General features: G+C 46.8%; 1 protein-coding gene across 6 annotated transcripts in view; it reads right to left on the bottom strand.

Moving 5' to 3' along the window:
• Window positions 1-23,915, bottom strand: part of LOC1281351 (nephrin) — a 135,427-nt gene that overhangs the window by 8,350 nt on the left and 103,162 nt on the right. For 5 of the 6 annotated variants that reach the window (XM_061643712.1, XM_061643715.1, XM_061643717.1 and 2 more), the window contains exons 9-17: window positions 19,261-19,394; window positions 17,007-17,166; window positions 9,614-9,828; window positions 5,746-5,827; window positions 5,114-5,273; window positions 1,378-1,514; window positions 1,031-1,306; window positions 598-935; window positions 306-467 (exon numbers count right to left, since the gene is read on the bottom strand). In XM_061643712.1, coding sequence (XP_061499696.1) covers window positions 306-467; window positions 598-935; window positions 1,031-1,306; window positions 1,378-1,514; window positions 5,114-5,273; window positions 5,746-5,827; window positions 9,614-9,828; window positions 17,007-17,166; window positions 19,261-19,394 — 1,664 coding nt within the window. The remainder of the gene's footprint in view (window positions 1-305; window positions 468-597; window positions 936-1,030; window positions 1,307-1,377; window positions 1,515-5,113; window positions 5,274-5,745; window positions 5,828-9,613; window positions 9,829-17,006; window positions 17,167-19,260; window positions 19,395-23,915) is intronic. The other variant, XM_061643716.1, reaches the window with a different exon arrangement.

The following is a 23,915-nucleotide window of genomic DNA, read 5'->3' as shown; positions in this document are numbered from 1 at the left end:
GAGAACAAAACGCACCCACAGCGTACTGCTGTATCGGTAACAACGAAATTTGGACTCCAATTCGGTGAATACCAAGCCCATCCTCCATTCACAGTCACAAAATCAATTCCATCGTCCAGCTTTCACTTAGCTTCGCCCAGAGCTGATTGCTGTCCGGTGTCTCTTCTCAGTGCCAAAGTCAATGCCACCTACTTCTCCACCGCACCACGGTGGCCCATCCCAACCGGGCACACTCAGCGGTATGCGAATGGCTCAATTCCAGCGTTGCCCAAATTGCCTCGATTTGGGCCCCACGGGAGACTTACCTGGGCGTAGATCGTTGGCTCGGACCGCTTGATGTCGGACTGCCGTGGACGGCCGAGGGTAGCACTGACGTACATCTGCGGCTGGCCGGGATTGAGCTTTGGCATTCCTCCAGCACCACCACCGCCTCCACTTATCGAAAGATCGGCATAGGTCAAATCGTGCTGCAAGTGGTGTTAATAGTGGGGGAAAAAGAGGGGAGAAAAATAAATAAACTCACACTCAAGCAGTTCCCTTTTTGCAATGTTTGACAAGCTAGGTTTTGGTCCGAAAGGGGGGTCGGACAGACCTTACCTTGTGACCATCGCTTCCATATCCACCGACGATGGGCGTCGAAATGATGGTACCGTGCATCGGGATATAGCTCTGACCGTCGGACGATGCCACCGGGTAGACGTTCTGTTGCATGCAGTTCTGTTGCTGCTGCTGTTGCTGCTGCTGCTGCTGCTGGGCGTCCCTGGCAAGGGCGTAGAACGCGCGCGTATCGTAGGTAGCGGCGGCTGCACTCGGTGGCAGCAAACCACCGCTCTGCTGTTCCGCCATTGCGGCCGTAGCGTAAAGCCGTGGGTGGGCCGCATTGTTCAGCCACTCGAACGCTTTCTCGTCTTCTTTCAGCAGGTGCAGTAGTTTTGCTGCAAAATTAGAGAGACTGAAACTTATGGCAAAAAAAACACGGAAACCAAAACAAAATCCACGCACGACTCGGGGATCTTGCCCGTACCCGTACCTTGGGGAATGATGTCCGGGTTCTTCTCGATGCTGTCGATGCTACCGTTGCACTGTTCCCGGGCCAGATCAGCATCCGGGATCGATTGGCTAATGCCGGACGCGTCGTTCGTTGACATGTTGCTACCGCAGTCCCGATCCCGGCCAGCCGACCCGCGGAGACGCGTCACGCACACGATGATCGAGGCGATCGAGATGATGGCGGCAACCACTCCGAGCAGCGTGCCGATGAACGGTTTGATCTGCAGCAGTGCCGGTGGGTAGACGAGCGACAAATCTGTGGAACGGAGACCATACTGTAAGGTGGGGACCAAGTTTAAAAGTGGACCCAAATGAGCCGTTGCTTACCGGTTTGCTTCTCGGGATTCTTTAACGTGAACGCCTGCAGATAGGTGGGATCGCTCGAACCTTTCGAATTTTTGGCAGTGAGTATGATGTTGTACCCTACGCCCGGCTCGAGCCCTTTCAGATCGAACGCAGGCGAGCTGCAGTAGATTGGGAACGAGAAGGAAAATGACACGATATTAGTAATATTTAAATAATCAATATAATACATTTTCATGGACAACTGATTGTTTGCCCTTTTGTTGATGCATTTGAGTTGGAATCAATAATCAATATTAAACGCACACCAACAGTTTATCCCATTCCGCGACCTCATTGATTCAACTGCAGCGGCACCGGTTCGCATGAAAAGCACCATCAAGCACCAAAGCAACCCGATCCTATTCATCACCGAAGTCAGCAGCCCCGAGCACCCGGAGCCAATCAAAAAAGGCCGCCTACTGCGGATGCAGAATTCACTTAATGAAATGCGCGCTTCAGCTGCAGTGCCGATAATTACCGCCGGGTTCGATGCGAACCGGCATCATCCGACCGAACCGAACCGTTCGCCATTGTTCCGGCTAATTGCACCGGAAACCGATTTCATGGGTCGTGTCAATTTCCCACACTGCCACGCTGGTGCGACGCAATGCACGCGCGCAAACGTTTAAAGAAATACGGCAGTGAAATGGATGGAGAGAGAGAGAGAAAAAAAGTTGATGACCTCGCTTCGCGTGTCAAGCGCCTGGCGGACAAACAACACTCGCCGATGGAAGAGTCGCGTGGGACAACTTTATCGTACTGCCCCGACTAGGCTGCCGATTTAGCTGCCCAGGCAGCGGACGGGACTGGGGTTAATTTTTAACGCTTTTTTTCCTCGCTATCCCCATCGACCTGTGTGTCCGTCCTTTCGCTACGCCGTTTTTATTGACTTCCGTTGTTCATCTTTCGCTTCTCGCCCTTTCCCGCAAATTGACCCGACATTCCCTCGACCCTAATTAGCATCGAGTGGGTGAAAATGCGTGCATCCATTAGCGTCTGCAGTGGACGCGAATCGCAAAGGGACCGGAAATGGCCAAGTTCTATGTTAATTAGCTTTCGTGCATTTCCTTCGCCTCCTCGTCGGTGGTTGTTCCGCACGCGCTTACCACACCGGAGCGCTGTGGCATCGGGCTAGGATGTTGTGTAAGAATTATTTACATCTTTCTCGGTTCCTAAGCTTATTTGCGCGTCTTACGCGTCCGTCGACGGGAGTTGGCAAGGTGCAAGAGCGCAACCGAACGCACGCAAGTAGAAGAAGAAGGAGACGCGCAACATTTTCATCATCGCAGAAAATGTGGAACTTTTTAATTAACTCCTTGGCACTCCTCGGTCCGGCAGGTCGTGGCAGGGAGACTAAATTTTAAAATTCTTCCCAATTTGAAGCGCCAAATTCGCACCGCTCCACTGCCGCGCTGGAGCAGGCGCACAGTGAAGGCGTTACCTTCACTGGTGGCGTTTGCCTCCGGGCGGACGTTCTTAAAATTCAGACATTTCGCGCCAGCCGGATGAAAAACGATTAAAAAGTAAGCTTTCAATTAGGCTGAGTTTTTGGTGAAAGTTAGAAATTTTGGTGAAACGAAGCGTAAAGTGGAAAATTGCACGAGAAGTGGAAGAGTAGCTTGGTAAACAATTAGAACTAAAATGTTACCTTGTGATAAGCGCTATTGAGCGTAGTGGTTGGAACACAGTTATTTGTCACCTTCGCTCGAAAGAATCAGAAACATGTATCGAACGCTGCGGACTTGTGATGACTTAACATAGAGCAAAGTAAAGGGGCTAGGCAGAAGATCCTGGATTAGCTGTGGCCGTTCGCTTATTTTTATAGGGTAGAAACATTGAGTTGCACTTGACTACGACTTGGAGGTGTTTTCGCCAGTATTATTAACTCCTTATAGATGGTCTACAACCCAGACAATCCAAGAACTTATGCAATTATTGACCTCTTGACCTCTTGTTACATCTGGTGCATGGCGTAGTCACCCTAACATTCTTCCACTGCTCGGGTCATTACCTTCAGATCGGCTAACAAAGAGAGATAAGTGGAACCATAGCTCAATGTGATGCTTAAGTTTATTCAATAATGGTTGTTAGCCGATCTACATATAGTTGGTTGAAAATACCGAAAATAGTTTTGATAATTTTAACTAAAATTCTAAAACTTTTCGGTATTGGTATTGGTGCGAGTGAATTTTAATACAACTCATCATAGTTTCTATAGCCGAGGGAAGCAGTTCATCCCAAATATCCTGCCGCGATAGAGGAAAGTGAGACTATATCTCACTTTTATAGTACCAATACTCGTACCAATAGACGAGCCCCAGAGACATCGACAGTGTCCAAATCTGACGAAATCCTTTTGCAAGAGCAGCTACTACGAAGAGCTAGTTAAGCTGTACGGCCGGTTCCGGTGGGCTGGGCATGTTATACGCATGTTAAACCGAACCACTCAGCCCGAAATACTTGGAATAAAAATAATCATAAATATAAACCCAGCAAACATACAAAACGTTTATGGAATAACTTATCTACTTTAAGAGATAAATTCACTACTCTTGGTTTTACTCTGTTTTGTACATCGTAACAAAATACTTTTTACATTAAAATTGGATCTTAGCGTTACGTATAGGTCTCTTCTCAAAAATAATCAAATTAGCTGTCTAGTTTGTTAGCCTTTTGCCATGATCATTAAATGAAAGAGCTTTTATGCCGAAATCTATCAAAATTTAGCTTTCTCCATACTTCTGGAAATTAATGAGCAACCAGATCGCGAATGAACATTAATTAAATCATTACGGTGTTGCGCCTGTTTTGCAAACGATGTTACCGGTTTGTCCGTACTGTAGACGATCCGTCTATCCAAGAAAGGGTTATACAAGACACCCACAAGACGAGCACCATACCATTAGCACATTCGCAATGGCTATTGAAGGCTCAGCTGAAAATGCTACGGCCAAAGGATATTTATCGCCACCGCTTGCAGAGCTGAAAGCTGTCGTAAGGCATTATGCTGGATCATTAATATAAAAAAAAATCCATATACAATCAACTTAACGCGCTGCACCCGTATCGCTTACTCTCTGCCAGCGCGCACGCCAACGATCGCAAAGTAATGCTAATCCCAAATCGATGCTAATAAATTTTAATTGCCTCACTGTTGTAGCCGGCTGCACGGCCCTCCCCCCGAGCTGCCCGGAGTTTCTGGACTGTGTTTCGTCTCGGATTTTCGCTTCGCGATGCTTGCGCCCTCCCTCGCCGCCACTTTTCCAGCGGCATCAATTAATTTTAATTGGTTCACTCCACAACCCTACAAATCACAATCGAAACCGTTCGCGGAGGCTGAAAGGAGGGAATATCGCAAGACTGCCATTTTGCGCTACCGGATTGCCATCGAAAATAGTAAGCAATTGAACGCTGGTTGCAGCTGTGGTAAGTCATCATTTCCCTATTTCGACGAGAAAATGGAGAGAACGAGACAGGGAGAGCAGGAGCACGAACTAATGGTGATCCTCCGTTGGGGGAATATTGAATGGAATGCAAAACTGTGCCGCAAAGTGTGCCATTTAGCATGGCGACGAGCAGGCGCGGCCAGTACACCCCACCCCGCCCGGCCGTCCCCCGGTGCCGGTATGCCTTGGTGGTTTTGATGTCTGGAGGGGGAACGTGCCCTTATTGTTACTTTAAGCGCTCAACCTCGCTGCTATTTAGCCATGGTACTCACGTTGATTTAATCGAAGTCATTTGCTGCCGGCTTCCGATCACGTACAGCTCGATCTGGAAGACCTGCGGCAGCCCACCGTCGTAGCCCTCCAGGCACTCAATCTGCAGCATGTCAAACGTCTGATTCAGTATCGTGCAGTTCGACAGTGGGTCCGGTTTTCCTGTGCGTGGGTCGGTGGGTGTGGTAAGAAAATTGAAATTAATAATGGTGTTGTTGGAGGGAGAGAAAAAAAAACCAAGCTGGAACGTTATGAATGGCAAAGCGCTGCAAATTGGCAGCGGCAAAGTGACTGTTTACTGCATGCTCTCTATAGGTTACAACGTGGCTAAGTTTATTTGCTGTTCGCTGTTTGATATTCGTAAAAATTGGTACAGTTGAAGGATTTGGCGATTTGCTTTGGGTAATTCTATCTTTACTTAATTAATAATAATAATTCAATAAAATAGAAATCATAGAAGAATCACTATTTGTACACTTATTTATTGAAGTATGGTGGGAAAACTTTATATAAATAAAGTAACTTTATAGGAAAAGAAAGCGATCAAAGCAGTGCAGACAAAAAACAAATGAAAGAACAAATCATGCGATTCATCATCAAACCGATGCCCCAGCTTTACACGAAGAAAACTCACCTGCCGGTATGAGATTGAACAAACAAGGTTCCGTTTGGGCGCCAATTTCGTTCCGTCCCCAGCACAGCAGTGTTCCGTAGTCCTGCAAAAAAAGAGGTATGGAAATGAGAAAATATGCTCCAGTTAAAATGAGCTGACGAGCCAGTGACGAAACCGTTCCAATCCTGCTCCGTAATCGATTTTTGTGCAAAAATTATACACCAAAAAACCCAAATATGGAACAGAATGCAGGAAAGCAAAAGGAGAAAGAAACAACAGAGCAAAAAAAAAACAAAACCCACGGACAAGAAGAATGTGATTCCCCACCCCACTGCCTTATCTTGGAAAGGATCAAAAGTTTTCACTCTTGCTGCCTTATGCTCACGGAGCCACGAGTCGGCTGGAGAAACACAGCACCAGTATCGGAACCGAAAATCGAATATCAAACCCGATGGCCCCGTGCGCTCGTTGGGTAAAAACGATGAGCAAAATAATGGGCAGACGGTGAAAATTGGAAGCTCTGCTCCCTTCCCTTTGTCACTCTTCGCCTGTACCGGACGAAGAGTTTTTCCCCACACGTAACGTGGTACGGCATGGAAATTGGAGATCAACGAAGGATGATGAAAAATGAAGGGCTTTGACGTGATTGACAGAAGGCACTGTCGTCGGCCGAAAGGTACGGTTAGCACCGATGGGGTGTGTGTATTTGTGTGTGTGTGTGCGCAATATGGATAGGAAATGCTAGTAGTGCTGAACCATCCCGGGGACAACCTCCCACGAGAGGGGTGACCGAAATAGGACGACGCATCATTTGCAGTTGCTCGGAGCTGATGAAGACGTATGACCGAAATTGTCATTGGGCTGGCTGATAAATTATCTTCCGGCGTTTGGCGGAACCGTGGCCGAGCGAGAGGGGGAGGGTTTGGTGATGGTGTGGCATGGTGATGGTGCCGTAAACGGGAATGTAAAGCGCCAGCGAAAGGGGTTAAACCACATGCGGAATTTGTTTTATTGACTGTTTTGATTGAACGGTTGCGCTGTACAGTGATGAAAAATGGCTTTGGTGGATAAACTAATATTTGATTGAAATCATCCTATCAATGGGGATCCTTGGTACAGTGCGCCCATGACAAGATGAAGATGAAAGATGTGAAACAATTAATACTTAAGGTTACGACAGCTGATGAGTGACTACTTTGTATTGTATTATTGATTATTAAAGTGGTTTTAACTGTCGAGCAGCGTGCACCAATCGGATTAGTTAGTTTTCCAATTAGCCTAAAAATTGACTTAAATTAATAAATAAAACCGCAAGCTCTTTGTCGGCTGTTATTCACAAAAACTACCAGATTAAATAGAAAAGCAAAAGTTATAGCAGTAATGAAAACATTTCCATTTTAGTATCAACGTTTTCAATTCAACAAGAAACAACAAACGCCATTATACTCAACCCGGATAAAACATGAAATTAAAACCACATCCGGATAGTCGCAAATAGCTTCATCACCTGCGGCACAACCATCAAAAAGAGGGCCCATTTTTTTGTTGTTGCTGCTTTGGGTTTGGGCACATTAAGGGACTGTTTTAAAATCCTCGATATCCAAACCGCTTGCTGCGGAATAGAAACAAAAGTTAATGAATAAATTATGAACATTCGGTGCGGTGCGCGAAAGCTCTCGTTCCATTGCTCTCGATCCCATCTGGGAATAATTTGTCCATGCCCTGTCGTAGCCTTGAAAGCGTGCGAAAGGACGGAATGTTCGTCTTGTGATACCGATTTTTTTTGTGTGTAAAATATCTGTATTTTCCCACCACGAACAAGAAAAGCACACACAAACACACACACACACACACACACAAAGCACTTCCTTCGATGGTTCGAAAGATGAAGGTTCGGAAGGGCGGATACAACAAAACTTGGTGTTTTCATTACAGCAAAATAATAATAGAACGAAAAATAAAACCCCGTGGTAAAAGAAAGGACAGTTTCCAGATAGCGTAATCAGTGTGATAGCGGATGAAGAATGTTTGGGTCGCTTCAAAGGAGGGAAAATGCTGAGAATGATCCATGGGATGGAAAACGGGAAGGCTCCCTAGCGAGGGCCCTTTCCCCCGATGCAGCCCGAGTGGCCGGTGTGTTTGTGAACACCCTCATAATTACAAAGGACTTCATTTTTCGGGTGCCAACGGGACGGATTTCTCACCCGGGCCCACGTGAAGGGGCTTTTTTTTTCGCGCGTGAAAACCCCGGGAAAACGGATAAAGAATTTAAACCTCCGCTAGGGAGACATAGCTCACACGCGCTCGGGACCGTGGCGTAAATTGTGCGGCCTTGTTTGGCGAGCGGGGCCTGAGCGGGGCTTGCTGGCGGGACTGTACAGATCGGCTAAACCGTTGGTAACGGCCAGTTGTAAACAGGGTTTCGGAGAAGGATCTTTATCAAAGCCTCCGAAGCCCGGAGACGGACCCGATGGGCGATGAGCCGCCAGCAAAGCCGCCGTCAATCTTCCATTCCGGTGGTAATCGTTTTCAATCCCTTTGGTAGAGTTTCAACAACAACAGCGATTGCAGAGAGAGAGAGAGAGAGAAAGAGAGAAAAGGAGAGAACGTGCGGTCATGTGCTAGAAGGAAGCGTGACAGGTCCAGAAGGACCATGGCTTGGTTGAAAGCCTTCAGCACTCGTGTCGCGAAACGAGATCTAATCCAGCTAGCGAGCTGGAAAGAAGAATGTAAAAACACACCCCAAAAATAAACAAAAAGAGACGCTAAAAAACAAAACGGCCCTAAACATTCCGCAGGATTTCGGTTATCAGCGATAACCGGACTATCGGACCCGAACCGTACTCGCGGGGCGTTGGGTTAGAAAGGCGAATCAATGGCACAAAAACAAGCCAACAAACCCTAGGCACCCGTTTTGTCGCAAAACAACGGAATAGATCCAGAGGAAGGCGTTTTTTCTGGGTTTTCCTCCCCGCAATTGGTCACCATAACACCTAACCCTTGTGCTTGGCCGAGGCCAACAGCTTTGTGAAGGGTTGCCGAGGTGTAAACAAGAAATTATGATAATTGAAAACATAATAGGTGTCGGTGTTGTCGGTTTCTCGGCACGTGGTAGTTGTACCATGGGTTGATGATTATTTTCCACTCACTGCTCAAACAGACCCCGTGCGGTCGCTTCTGAGCGAGAGAGAGAGAGAGAGTGCGAAAGAAAAATAAGGATAAAACAACCGGATCCATGTGCCAACCCCTAGAAAAGGATTTTCTTTCACTGTTTGATATGCCTTTCTTGTGCCCCCTTTTCCATGCACCGACCACAGGGGTTACAGCACCGTGCAGGAGGCTTTTATCGCGCGTGTCAAAGCGAAGGCCTGTTTGGCGAAGTTGGTTTAATCCATGCCTTGTAGAGTGCCACGACCACGGTTCCCCGGGAAGTAAAGTGTCTTGTTTTACACAAAGACGGCGTGTTTTTTTCCCTCCTCATCCGTTTGTGTTTTTTTTTCTTTTCCACCGAATAGCGTCTTTAAAAGCCTTTTGAGAGTGGGAAAAAGAAGTGTTGAAGCATTCTGTTGCGTTGAAGTGGAAAACATTACAGTAGTATGACGAATGGAAGGTGTTAGTTTCGCTGCTTTCATTGGGCGACAATAGACAGGCAGGCTCATTTCGGAAGTGCATTGTGAGCGTGGTGCATACTAAGCAAACAGAAGATTAAAGACAAGCTAACGACAATTAAAAAGAGTATAGATAGCGTAAATATTTGGATAAAGCTACAAAATCACTTTTAAATACACTTTAATTTATGCTCAAATATTTTAAGCTTTTTCTCCATCCTTCTTACACTTACATTTCTCCCAGAAAAACCATTGCTTATACTAAATTGCACCATTCCTACCTTTTCCGTCACCGGCTTAAAGTGTGCCACACTCTTGGTCCGATCGCTCAGCACCTCCGAGGCGGGAATGTCGAGACTCTCCGATACGGAGGTGTTGTACTTCCAGGTGAAGGTGACGTTGCTCGGGTTCGCCTCCAGCTCGCACACGATCTTCGCCAGCTCATTCCGGCCCACGTTGTACGTCGTCACCAACCCAGGTCGACAAACGGGAGCAACTGTAATGGGGGAAAAATGTAAAAAAAACGTGAGCAAAAAATACCCTACACAAACCGGGTCGATTTAGAAAGTACTTTAAGGAAGGAAGTAGACGCTCAGTGCATAAATTGTGCACCAAAAAGTGTGTTCGGGGGGGTGAGTACACAAAATTAGAATTATTATCGGATCCGATCGGAACAGCAGACCTTGGAATTCACTTTCGCCACAAACAACAGACTACAGGCCTGACGGTCCCTTCCTACGAACAGTTCTTAGTGTGCGTGCATGGGTGTATGCAAAAGTGGCCCCCATTGCAAACGCCTCGCGAAAGAAGGTGTGAAGATGAACCGTTTGCACCATTTGCCTGATTGGGTATTTAGATTCCGGCCGAGTAGGACCACTTTGCATTGGCAATGCGAGTATGGGGCAGAAGGCGCTACCTCGAAAGCTTGAAATGAAGATTTTTTCCCCGGATAGCAGCGAGCATTTCCTTTCGCTTTCGGCAGCGTGAGGGTTTTATGTACTTTTTTTTTCTTCTTCTTCCGGTCAAGTCAGCCGACGCCCCTCCCCAATGTGCGGAGGAAGGCACTGCTATCGGTTCCATCGGTTCGTAAGACAGGCGGAGCGTAGCGTAAGCAAACGGTTCGTTCGTTCGTTTTCCGGACTTGAAGGCTGAGGCACCTGCACGTGCAGTACCCGGGTACCGGTCGCGATAGGGAAAGCGAATGAAATCGTCGATAAGTAGCAAGCGGTTAGGCAGCGGCTTATCGCACACCATCCAATTCCTTTCCGGGGCAATTCCGTTTCTCCTCTCGCTAATGGTGCCGAGTGACGGGGGGGGGGGGGGCAAAGGAATGGGGGATTAAATTTAGAAGGCAGATGCCTGGTAGCATCGATATTATTCAATTACCGAATGCACGATGGGAAACTGATGCGGTCCTGCCAGATTTCGGACGATTCCTTTGCTCCCAGCGGAGTTTGCTGGGGGGAGGGGTGAGGATTTAGAAGTGGCCAGTACTGCCGCAACAAAGTATGTGTATGTATGCGGGGGGGAATCGAACAACATACAGTGAGATAAGAGAACGAGGCAGAAAAAAGCAATACTTGCATTAAAAATAAGCAAAAAAACAAGGGAAACTCCCTTAAAAGCTAAGGGAAAAGCTCCGCTCGGTTCTGGTGGGATTTTCAATTACCGGCCAAAAGGCGTGCTGGCACGTCGTCGATAACCCAGGGCATTGGAGATGGAGATTTTATCCACCAAATGGCCATCCAATAGCACTTGGTACTTAATACACCTCAAACCCCGCCTTGTAAGCGGCAGCATTTCACCCACCCCCCGAAAGTTGGTGGAAAGCGTTTTAATTGAAAAGTAATACTCAACGCTCGTTACTGGCTGGCTGGCTAACATTTTCACTCGAGCTGAAAGGGAGAGTTTGTTTTTGCGCTTCGGTTCAATTAGGCATCGGCCCGGCAGAGGCAGATAGAGAAAAGAATAAGCGCAACGGATTAAACTAAACTGTTTGGGAAAAGTGTGAAAAAGTGTAGGGTGGAAACAGCAGGAACAAAAAAAAATCCAAATGGATAGCGAAGGGGGAATGTTCCTTAGGACCCGCGTTCACGTTGACTTTCTAATCGAAAATGATTTGGGTTTAATGTAGAAATGATGTCGATCTTAATGATCCAATTAGATGGTTTCAGCAACATGCGCTGGGGGGCAACATCCTAGCTGCCCGGCCCATCGGGTTCACTCACACTATTCGCTTTATCGAGTTATAATGAGTATTAGCGCAAAATTTAATAAACTTTAGGGTGTAGCTTTTTTCCGAGAGCTGCATGAAGCAGCCCCGCAAGGAAGGGAATGGTCTCATAGGGCCAGCGTAGAAAAGCGTGCTTTCGCTCCCTGGTGGGTAATTGTACTGACAGTGCCCGTGCTTTTGCGCACAGCAGAGAGAGAGAGAGAAGCCGGGCGGTACCAAACTTTGTTTTGATTTCATTAGCTCGCTCGAAAGGATGCTGTCAGGAGTGAATGAGGGTGTAGTGATTGTTTAAAAATTAAACGAACAACTTTTTGTAATCCTTTATGAAAATCTCAAAATGATACGGGCCACGCTCCCCGCTAATGCGCTGAACGCGGTGGTAGCACATCATTGGCAAAAGGTCGGTAAGTTGGTTTGAAAATCGACGAAGGTTATGATTTTTGAAATAGGTACGAATTAAAAATGTATGCCGTGGTTGACTTTGTGCATGATTTAATGAAATCGAAATGATTTGATTAAAGGTTAGGCAACAAAAAAAAAGTTTGACAGTTTCAGGATGCTTTCTGAAGAGAGATTGAGCCATTTTTCAATTGTTATAGAGAATAACAATAGATCGAAAAGAATGGTTACAGAAAACTGTTAGATAAATGTTACACATACACAGACATATTGGAAGTAATAAATGAAATGAAATGAAATAACAAATACTAATATCATCATATATATCACCTGAGATACATCAAAGGTAGATCGTTCAAGGCGCCAACCATTTAAGAGCTTTCAAGAGCGCTTACTTGTTGAAGAATGCTTTTTTGTGGGAATGTGTAATATTGCGACATAAGTAAAAAAAAACATATAAGTATAAGTCAGATAGTTTAAATGATGGTTTTAACCTGACCATGACTTCTTTGAAAATATGATTTTATAACTTCTGTAACGTAAACATTTTCATGTGATGTTTCGAAGAGTAAAAGGAAGCTCCAAAAATAGTCCAAGGCTGTAAATATCTTAAAATGTAATCTGACACAAACGTTAATCCCAGCTTTTTCCTCTTTCCCTTGAAGCAGTTGCAGTGTCAGTGACCGATTCTCTATATTAAGAGAGCAGCTGCATGGAAAACACTTATCCGCACCGTTGGCCACACAATCGTTCCCTTCGCTGAACATGGAATCAGCACCCCCCTAGCTGATGGGCTCATTTCTGTGGAGAGAGGTGGGAAGCAGTTTGTAACAGTAGTAGAAATCCAATCCATATCGGTTAGCGTAATGTAGCGAAGGGAGATGATTTCTTTTGTTTTGCTTGCCTTCCAACTCGCGCGAGTGAGAAGAAGAAAACATCAGCCAAACAGCACGCAAGCCGTGTGTTGGGTGCTAAATTCCCTTTCATTCACGCTCTCGCCCTTCACGTGGGTGCCGTGTTAATTCAATCAACTTCCGGAAGCTGGAATGCTATGGTAGCCCAGTTTGTGTGCACGCTTCAGGCCATGGGGTTGCTTGCAAAAGGGGTTCCCATTATTGCTCACCGACAGCACACACACACACACACTCGGTACGCTGAAACGGATACGGGGCCAAAGAATGGTACGCCTGATGAGGATACCGTTGGCACGGGAATGCCACCCCTGATGGGATGCTTTGCAGAGGATATTGCGCTGACTTCCGGCTCTGGTGCTTCCCTACCATCTTCGCTCCACACCGGAACAAATAGAATCAGCTCCGAAATCGATCCATTGTCACTGTGGCATTACTGTGCAGGCGGCGGTGGCGGCTGCTGCTGCTGCTGCTGCTGTCGTTGGGCGATAAAATTGATTGTTTTCCTTCGCATCCCCAGTAATCATTATTTTCATCCCGTGCCGTGCTGTGAGCGGGCTGTGTCGGTTGCGCCACTCCTTGTTGCGCACTGGCTGTGCGACACGAGCGTGTCGTCACGTTGCACAGCTCGTCAAGCAGAAGATAGGGCTAAAGGGGGAAAAAGGAGCAAACGTGTGCTAAATTTTTCACACCCACCACACGACCAACGGGGGTGTCATGCGTGTTCCCTTAGGGAAGAAAGCCACATGTCAGCGCTTGATAAGCGCGTAGCAGCGCGTCCGTTTTCTTCGGGCGTGCCCGTTACTGGGGTAGTGTTTGAACAATAGTGGAGGTTGACTTTCAAAAGTAACAGTAAGCCTCGGCCGTCCTTGTGCCGAGGCTGGTGTGATAGATTGACCATCTGGACCATATGGTGTTACGTTTCCTTTCTTGCTTTGCTTGCATGGTGAGATGGCACACGGTACGGTACTATTGCACTCACACTATATTGGGTTCGGTTAACAAGCATATCGAGAGAGGGGAGTTAATTTTTCATACCGCAAGCAAAATATTTCCACGTGAAAAGTTATGAAAACCCATAAAATGCCAACAATACCATCGTTTGGCTACTTTGCGCCACTGCCATCGCCACTTGAAGCGTGATGTGAAAATTCCGCCCACTTGGGCATTAGTTTGTGATTTTTATTTTCCACTCAATGAGCAAAGTCAACGCAAGGAAGAAGGGGAAACAATTTCTAGATGAAGCGAAGAGCTGCAGCGATGTTATGCGGCGGTTTGCGATAAACTTACAAACGTTACGGCTAACCGTTGCGAAGCCAAAGTATGACGGAATTGAGTGCAAAAAAAGGGCAAAGATAAAACGGTGGGATTGCTTTGGAGAAGGATTTTCTGAGAAAGGTAACAGCCAGCTATACAATCCTTAAGTATACGTTTAAGATTTATACGGATTTTTTCAATCCTTTCCATTTGAGATGAAAATCAATGGACTGAAAAGTGCTGCGACAAGCGCAATGTCAAGTACGTATGCAGTGAGGAATGTTTTCAGCTTAATGTAGTTCAACAAAGTATCGCTTTTTGCCATTTTAACATGAAACTATGCTGAGTTTTTCAACATCAAAAATAAATAAATAAAAACCTTTTTTCTTACGCTTCTTGTTTTGTGGCATCTGTAACCAAAAGAACCCCTAAGACGCTCATCCTTAAACAACTACCAAAAAAAGAGGAAGTACAAAAGAAAGTTCACCATTGCAAAAAGGGACAGATGAATTGTTAATTCACCTCCAGATGTCTTAATTTCTGCGTGACATCGGTTGGTGTCTTCTTTTTTTCTTTGCAATGCTTTTTATCGCGCGACACCTTCCACACCTTAACGGGGAGACATTGTCACACCGTCGCTCGACGAGAAGAATGGAAGAATAATTTCATTTCGGTACCACGCACGCACTGCCAAACGGCACACGGCACAAATGATGCGGGCAGCGCCCGGATGCTAGGCACACATTTCCACACCACTGTCGCAGGCTGCAAGAAAAAGGTCCCATTCTCAGCGCTGGATGGATGGATTCCTGCCATCACCCGGCGCAAAAACAGCAACGGAAGCCAACACCGAAACGAAATGCTGCCGCTTTTTGTGGCTTCGCCTTCACAGGAAATGGGTTCCTTTTTTTCTTCTTCTTCCTTACTCACCGGGATCACGACAAAACCCGTCTCCGAGGCTTCTTTTCGCAAACATAAATCCATCTCAAGAGTCGCACCGTCGGTGTCGACCGGTAGACATCGCCTCCTGCCTCTGCCTGCCGGAACGCCAAATGGTGAACGGAAGCTGATGCTATCAAAATTAAAATTCCACGTTAAACTCACACCAGCCACACCACTACTGGGGCCCGGGCCGGAAGAAGCGTCTCGCATCTCAGGGCTTGTTTTTTTGCTCGCTCTTTCGCTTTCTGCCCGTGAGTTCCACTCTCGATTGCGAGGGGCGCTAAAGGCTACGCGGGGCGATGGGCGTGTGGTCGACCGTAAGTCGATGGTCGTTTTGATGTGAAATAGTCGTCGTCGTCGTCGTCGTCGTCGTCATTGGAACGCACCAAAGTCTTGCCGAACCCACCCGAAAGCCGGGTACCATCGCCAGGGCAGGACAGGTGGCTGTGTCGGTGCGGTCATCCAAAGCCGGACTCCCTTACCCTTATCCTAGCGCCGCGGGAGAGATAGATTGTAGCTCCAGCGAAAGGGCCCCGTAAGCATCAAATAGAGACGATCCTTTTTAACACCACAAATCTAATTAAGAAACTCACTGAAGCTTTCAACGCGCTTTTCTTTTTGGACGCTACATCGGTCTGCCCGGGTTTGGTGGAAAATGGGCGAATGAAATGGTACATCCTAGAGCACGCCAAGCACGGACAGTGTTGATGGTGGAGGAGCAAAATGGACGAAAATTGTGTCTTCAGAAAAAGTGTACCATCAAGCGAAGAGCGGCGACACTCTCGTACTTTGAAGTGGCACGATAGAAAGGACCGTTGCGCAGGAACAGAAACCCCCGTGCGTAACGAACGGTTCTGGTTGATCCTAGTTCGTAGTGCGATGAAAAATCAAGAAATGTAATAAACAAAGAAACCCTTCACCTCTGAGTGCGGGATGATCAGCCTCCGGGAGGCGCGGCGGGCAGCGTTGGAGTAATCCACTCTGACAATGCGAGCAAAAGCTTTGCCAGTATGCTGGATGCTTTAGTAAATTTACTGAAAGAATGATGGTTGGTTTTTTGTGTTTTGTTTGTGGCTATTTTATTCGCTCGAAGTATCTTTGGGACAATCGTTTATGAGAGTAAGTTAAAACGCTTGAAAAATTACTAATTTAGAAATAGCCAAAAATGAAGATATGTCCATAAGAAAGAAAGTAAGAAAAATAAATAAATTAGTCTAAATAACTAAACTGAAATAACTATCACAGTTGATAACTTAAATGTTTTAAATTAGGCATTGAGATTGATCATACATTTCAGCCCAAAACAAGAAGAATGATTTGGAATGGTTAAGAAAAGTAGAAGGAAGATTTCCTTATACAGTTAAAGTTAAGAATAAATCCTAATATTTGTTTCTACTTTATCAGTACCAGGGAACAGGTTCCATACACAACCAACTTCCAACGATCCTTGCAGGCTTTGAATACATCGTAAAGGAGCTCTTTTTCAATTCTTCTCGGATCGTCCATCATTCATGCACCTATTGATGCTTTACTTCTTCTGCATAATGCCCAAAATCTCTATTCATTTCATTTTCTACTAATAGGTTCTTCAAGAGGATCTCATGTTGGGCTTAACCCCTCATCGGTGAAACATTATGCTCATTGGGAGGCATTCTTTTCAAACGTCCATCCATACCCACAAATAAGAACAGCGAAATAAATAAATTCAAACCCGTAGGCATGTGCTGCAAATGACCGGCAGATTCCCTCATTCGCTCCATTTTGTTTTTCTTTTCTTTTTTTGCCAACACAACCATACACGGGGGCCCTGCAGCACTTCGCCTGTTTGCAGCATCACTGCGGCAGCACAGTAAACGACGTACGCATAATCAGCATAATCAGCAGCCCAGGGCAGGGGGACGGCCGGGGCAACAATACCATCATCATACTTACACTTTATGTCCAGATGGACGGGGTTGCTCTCCCCGTCGCCCTCCCGGTTGCTGCCGACGCATGTGTACTGTCCGGCCCGGTTGCGGCTCACATTCTGCAGCACCAGGCTCTGGTTCGATACGGTAACGCCTTCGGAAGGATTGTTGACCAGCTCCTTGCCCTGCAGGGAAGTGAGAGAGAAAGAGAGAAAGAGAAAAATGATGCAACGCAATGAAAGTAAATGTGTGTGGCGAAATTGTCTCAGCATTGCGAATGTTAGCTACAAAAGCTGCTAGCCCAAAAATTATAAGAATGTCCCATTTTTATTGCACACTACAAGAGGGCGTATTTGGTCGATTTTATAACCAAGCAAAGTTTTTTTCTTCTATTTTCTTCTGGCAATGTTTCTTGGATGTTGCTGGGAAAAAGGAAAAATGACCCGTATGGCCTTGCTCAAGATGAAACATTGTTCAGAAACAAACCTTAGAAAAAAACAACCGTCCCTTCCGGTCACGGAGCATTTCCGCTGTGAGGTTAACAGGGCGACGGAAAAATGTTCCAAACAAAGGACAAACCTCAAAAATAAGGGAAGGACAGAAGAGAACAACAGCACACACAGGGCACCTCCCCTCGACAAAATGCGCCTTTAAGAGTGAAATAATTATGACGACCTTTCGCTTCGGAGCCGTTTAATTTGGTACGCACTTAACACTTTAAGCGCCGCGTCATATGAAATCGCACGACGGCTTTGTTCACCGCTCAGCTCTGTATCTGACGCTCACCAATTCTCTTGATAACGAATGAGGTAGGAAAGAGAGAACGAGAACGACATGTGCTACGCCGTTATCGAAATGAAACAAAAGAGTGATAATAGTCGCACGAACAATTGTCGCTCTCATCGCTCTCTTGTCATGCGCTACGTGCTCACTCGCAAACTGTGACGTCAGGCCGGCGGTCAAAGTGTTAATCTACATCTTGGCTTGGTTTTGCGTCCCAACCGATCGCTTTCGCTCATTTGCAAAATGCCAAACTGCGATAGGGAGTCGGTTTCCGTGCTGGCGGCCCCCAGCGGAAGCTACCCGTGTCCAACGTTTGCCTAAGATCTGTGCCACGGATAAATTAGTCGCCCCCCCGGTTAGCTTCATCGCGCCAGGACGTGGTGGGAGACGTTCGTATACGTTCCTGTCCGAAAAACGATGATTCCAGGGACTATGAATTCATAGCAGTGCCTGTTTGTCCTGTCCTGTCATACCCGTCGGTAAATGTACGACAACCGTCGCAAGATAGCTCTCTAAATTAATAACATCCAGCGTGGCAATAAAAGAAGATAATTAGTGTTACGCATCACTTTGACCGCTGGCACTTTTTGGTATCTAGCTCACTGGCCTCTCCATTTAGGCCCCATTATTTGCCCTATGTGTACGTTTTTTTGTTGTTGAGTCCCATTTCCGTTTTACATGTACTGTTTCGCTTGTTGTCGCTGCCACGATTTCAGTGGGAAAGTGTGTAAAGGTCAACTCGATGGAAGGCAAATGAAACGATGTTTGGCTGACAGTGAAGAGAGCGGGAAAGGCAGCAACTCGCAACAAAAGCATTAGTAGTGGAGGTCATTACCAAAGAACCATCGTACCATCGTTTTGTGTTTTGGTAGAATCGGCCATGTCCGGCACTGCAAGCGAAAACGCAATTTATCCCACCCGTACACCATCACCCGAATGGGGCACTGGTTGCTGGATGGGGCAAATTCGTAATAAAACAAACGACATCATATAATGGGGGGGGGGGGGGGGTAGAGGCGCCTGCACCACACGCTCGAATGTATCATTCTGCCAGACGATCCAGACATTAGGATGACACATGCAGCATCAGGGTCAGTGGCAAGTGATGACCCTTTTGGTAAGGGGGCTTGCGGGGATTTTCCCTCCTGTTGGGTTGTATATGCGAACGCACAGCAAAAAAAAAACCGGGCAGTTTCCTATCATTTTTTCCTGCCCTGTCCAGCTACAGTGGTCGCTTGGCACCAGGAGTTGGTGAGTGTTGGGTTGCTTCATCATAAAACATAAGGATTAATTTGTTTTTATGTGTGCCACGGGGTAGCATTTAATTTTTCTTCTCCCCATCCCTTGCATGAGATATTCACCGTGTGCCTTACAGGTTGTGTTGTATCGTTTGTGTGTGTGTGTGCTTTTTGTCTCTTACTCTACAATCAGTAGAAGTTACTTTCTGGTTGCCATGCCATGGTCATGCGCTACTGTCGGACACCGGAAACACTTACGTAATGACGCCAGATCACTTTGTACACCCACGGGTTGGATTTGATGTTGCACTCGAAGTACACGTCGACCCCTTCCGGGATGGAGGAGGTGTAGTTGTAGTTCGTACCGTACTCGAGCGTCACCACGGGAACGTCTGCAAATGAAACGGCGCGCAAGAGAGTGAAAGGGTTAGTAGGGTGGACGATAAATACTAAGAAGTAACAGGAAAAAACAGAGGGTTGAAAATAAAGGACTGCTCCTGACAAAAAAGAGACACACAAAAAGTACACTCCCGAGCGGAGTTTTTCGAGCGAGGGCGTGATAGTTGTAAAATTAATTAACAAACGAATACGTGGTGACCATTTAAAATGGTTAAAAGGTTGTTTTTCGGTGCGGTGGGGAAGTGTTTTTGTTCCTGTACACAAGCAATGGGGAAAATTCCCACGCGTCTCGGAGTTGTAGTTGGAGGGGGGGGGACGATGAAGAGTGTACAAGGACTTATAAAAAAAAGTGCACCGAATTAAGAGGATCCGGGTTGAGTTGAGCAGCGAGCATGAAAAGAATGTTTATCCGGCATTAAAAATGTGCTTTAGCTGTTGTTTAGCATCCACGGGTTTGCCGGGTCCTCTCTCCCCGATGGTGAACTTTCACACAGGGCAGGTAAGAAACTAAGGAAGACATTTGTTTGCGCTAAAGCTTCGAGGGGGTAATGCCACAGCTGAGGATAATTGTATCGTAAGGAAGTGCGATGCATTGTTTTGCGCAATCTGTACAGGGTAGAGCCATTTGTGGGACATCTTTTTGGGGTCTTTTTCTCTTTTCTTTACATTGCCGTCAAAGGGATTGGTGCCAGTTAAACGATAAAGTGAACATGTTTATTACTAGAAAGCCGGTAGAAAAGAGTGCGGCCACCTGGTCTTTTAGGATTAGCAAGTGAAATGTGCTTTTTTTGTTCAATGAAAACGACTGCCTTCTATTGCTAATTAACGTTTAATATAACTTAAAACGTCACTCATTGCAACGGTGACTACTCACAATGGCGGGTTTAAAGTCGTCCCAAAATTATGTTACAAAACATGGCTGAAAAGGCTAATAAATACAGTAAACTAATTTAATCTGAGTTCCGCAAAATGTGTGCAGCACATCGTACAGCTACTGTGGATGTATTAAGTAAGCTCTTGCATGATGCTACGATCGCATGTTTCGTTCGCTCAATCATTAGTATGCCATCCCACGGATCAGCACCCTACCACTCCCGATAGTGCCACCGGAACGGGGAAAGATGCAAAATCATCAACCAGGCTAGTGAGAGCTCATTTCGTACCAATAGCGGACCCAAACTCATCAATTTCCTTTCCCAAAAAGCTATCACCAAACATCCAAACGGTGACAGCAGAGTGCCACAGAGTGCAGTCTTCAACGGTTTAGCCCCTCAGATTGTGGAGCAAGTGTGGGTGGGGTTGATGAGGCGTGGATCATTCTTGATGCGTCCAGCTGTACATGACCAGGGTCAGAGTACCGTACGATCCTGGGGCTGTTTCTAAGCGCTGGGTACGGTTCAAGATCAAAGAAGCGCTGAGTAGCTAACAACTTTCCCGAAATTGCTTCTCAAAACCCAAAATTCGATGGGGCTGGTACCTACGCATTGGTTTCTCACTTGCCAGCCCCCCCCCCCCCACTGCCCCGCACATCCGGTGCTGCTGCAACTGCTTTTGGCACGAAACTACCCGCGTCACCTCAGTGTTGGCCGAGGCCCTATGAAACGGTGAACGATGAATAACTTTCCACAGGTCCAAAAAAGTGCCGTGTAGTAAGTTTATATGAGCTTTCATAACGCCGTTTCACGTACGGGCACGGGTGCACTGCGTGTTTGCGTTTGAGCAGAGATTGAAAGATGTTGGGGCATGTGTAGTGGAGAGTTTTCCTAGGGGCCTTAAACGAAAGGGTTTGTCGAGTTTTAATTAATATGAAACTCGCCCCAAACAGTTCGACCGTTAAGCAAAGCTGTTGGGGTAGATAATATTTCCTATATGTTTTACCGGTTTAATAAAAACCCCGTACAAAATCGATTGCTTATATCGCATGACTCGAACTGTCCATGCACTGCAGCTTCATCGTCTGTGGAAACAAAAAAACAAATTTGTTTAAAGTTCGCCTAGCTATCGATGGGGTGGTACCGCACGCATTAGCGCGCTTGCAAGAAAAGTACCGAACCAGACAGCCATGAATAAATCATGAGAAAGTGCCGCTAATGTGCGTCCGCTGGTCGGCCACACGGGAAGCAAATAACGGCGACAGCACAGCGGCACCCCAGAAAGTCCTCGGGATGTTTGATTCCGTTATAAAACCATAAACTTGAATAATAAGCTAAGCCCACTCCCCACTTTCACGCTTAATATCTGTTTTTCCACCGACTTGATGCCGTCGCTGTAACAAGTTTATCCACGTAGTATTATTTCTCACTCAGGCAGAGTATGGCGAGGCTCCCGTTAAATGATGCCACATTCACACACACACACACACACACACACACACAAACACAAAGAGGTACAAGCCATGCCCGGAAGGGGTGGGTATAAAATAACGAACCACCGGGCAGCCGGATGTAATGAGGTGGGTGGGGCGGGTTGTGCACGGGAGTAGATTTCCTTGCGGCATTTCCTTCAAATGAGATTTTGCACAAGCTGCCATAGTGTGGAATGTGTATGATTTAGGTATTATCCTCAATGCCGGGGCCCGGGCAGGATGGGACCGAGGGCGGACAAAAGATGCCCGCTGGGAAGCGAGAGAGAGAGACAGGAGATTTGTTTACTCGGTGTGTATCCTTTCGAATTGTACAGTATTCATCCTTTTTTTATAATTAGCATCCGAGCCGTCTGGGACAGTACAGCGAAATGTGGGACGCACATTACACATTCCAAGCATGCTGCAGGGCCAAAGAAACGAGTGTCCCCAAGGGCAAGAAGGGCAAGAGAGGGAAGGGCAATGTTTAGCTATTTTCCACCCGAAACGCGCGTGCTGTTGGGATTACAGCGAAAAAGGATCTTTTGATATCATGCGCAAGGTACAGGGCACCATGGTGATGGTGAATTGAAGGTTAGTAAATCGTTTTTCAAAACAAGCATTAAACATTGTGAAATTAGGACTAGTGTGCTTGAAGACATTGTTTTGAATTAAGTAATATTAGTAAAATTTGCAACGAAAAAAACTCTCAAAAGTGCGCTGCAAGATCGTTTTATTAAATCAATCTTTTTTTTAATTTCCAATGCACAAAGTTGAAGCAAAAGATTGTACATTAACAAACGTTAAAGTTACATTGAAAACCCGTTTAATCTGGAAAGCATAAAAACACAGAAAAAGACACACCATCATGCTGGAACGCATAAAACGTCTGTTACATGGCCCGTAACGAATTAGTACAACCTATCAACAGCACCAGACGCAGGCAGACGGAAGCACGATGGAACCGCATCGCAAAACCTTCCGAACAATGAATCCTTCCCGCGAGAGAGAGAAAGAAAGAAAGAGAGAGAGGAGAAAAAACGACACAACCCTCTTCCCTGCATAGCAACAAACGACGCCGACGTCGCTGGAATCGGTCTCCTAATGACACCGAGGCGTACTGCGATGACAGACATGACAGTTACACCCGTATACCCGGTCCCGCAACACGACCACCGCCCGGCGTCGATCCGCCAGTACCGCCGGTACCGCCACCAAACCGTGGCACGCTGAGTGACAGCGAGCTCGCTGCTATTTTGCTGGGAAAGTGTCCAATCTGTCCCGGAAGGGTTGAGCAGCAGTGTGCAAACCCACCCCTTCGTACTCCGGCTGACCGCTACACGCGTGGGAATTTTCCCAACCCTGCGCAGGAATGAGCGTGGTGGGCAATCCCACCGTTGAGATGGGTTTTAAAAAAGGGAAACAATCGACCTACAAATGGTCGCAAATTTGATTAAGGTTCCGCAACGCTACACTTCACCGGCACCTCGGGGTGGAGCCAAAGCCACACGGTTTTCATCGCGCACCCGTACCAAGAAGGTCAAGAGATTGAAAAACAGATGTAGGAAGGGTGGCGTTATAATCCCACGGTTCCGGGCAGTGAAAGACGCGAAAGACCTTCTTCACCCGTCGAGCTTACCATGGGGCCGTGTTGGGCACGGGGGATGAAAACACGGCTTTCGCTGTGCTACACGCTACACCACCGATGAGATTCAAATGCTCCGGCAATGAGCCAGAAGGGATGGACGCTTTTCCACACCGTACGATAGAGGCGCACAGCGAAAGACAACCGAGAGAGTTTGCGGCTCGTCCCAGGGGGTAGGGCGCACTGTGGTTATGGTAAGGCAGTCGCGGTTGTAATGAATTTTTAATTATCTTCATCTACATTCACATGCGGCGATGGGCTCCAGCGGGAGCAAAATTAACGCATCAAACACGGCAACAGACACGGAACGGAGCGATGAGGGAAGCCGTGTTTGACGTGAAAGCTGTCAACAATGCTGGGACAACACCCCGGACCCCGACAGTGGCACGACTGTGACGCGGCTACCAAGAATCGGCACAGTGTCACAACCATGCTGGCCTGCGCAATCGGCAGTTCATCGGCGAGTTGTGCGGTTGCGAAACGTCGTGGCTTTCATCAATGTCTAAATGTGCCCCGCCCCGGGGAGAA

Source organism: Anopheles gambiae, chromosome 2 (assembly GCF_943734735.2).
Source record: "Anopheles gambiae chromosome 2, idAnoGambNW_F1_1, whole genome shotgun sequence".
Taxonomy (NCBI): domain Eukaryota; kingdom Metazoa; phylum Arthropoda; class Insecta; order Diptera; family Culicidae; genus Anopheles; species Anopheles gambiae.
The sequence above is the reverse complement of the archived record's forward strand: the minus strand, read 5'-3'. Positions and strand labels throughout refer to the sequence as shown.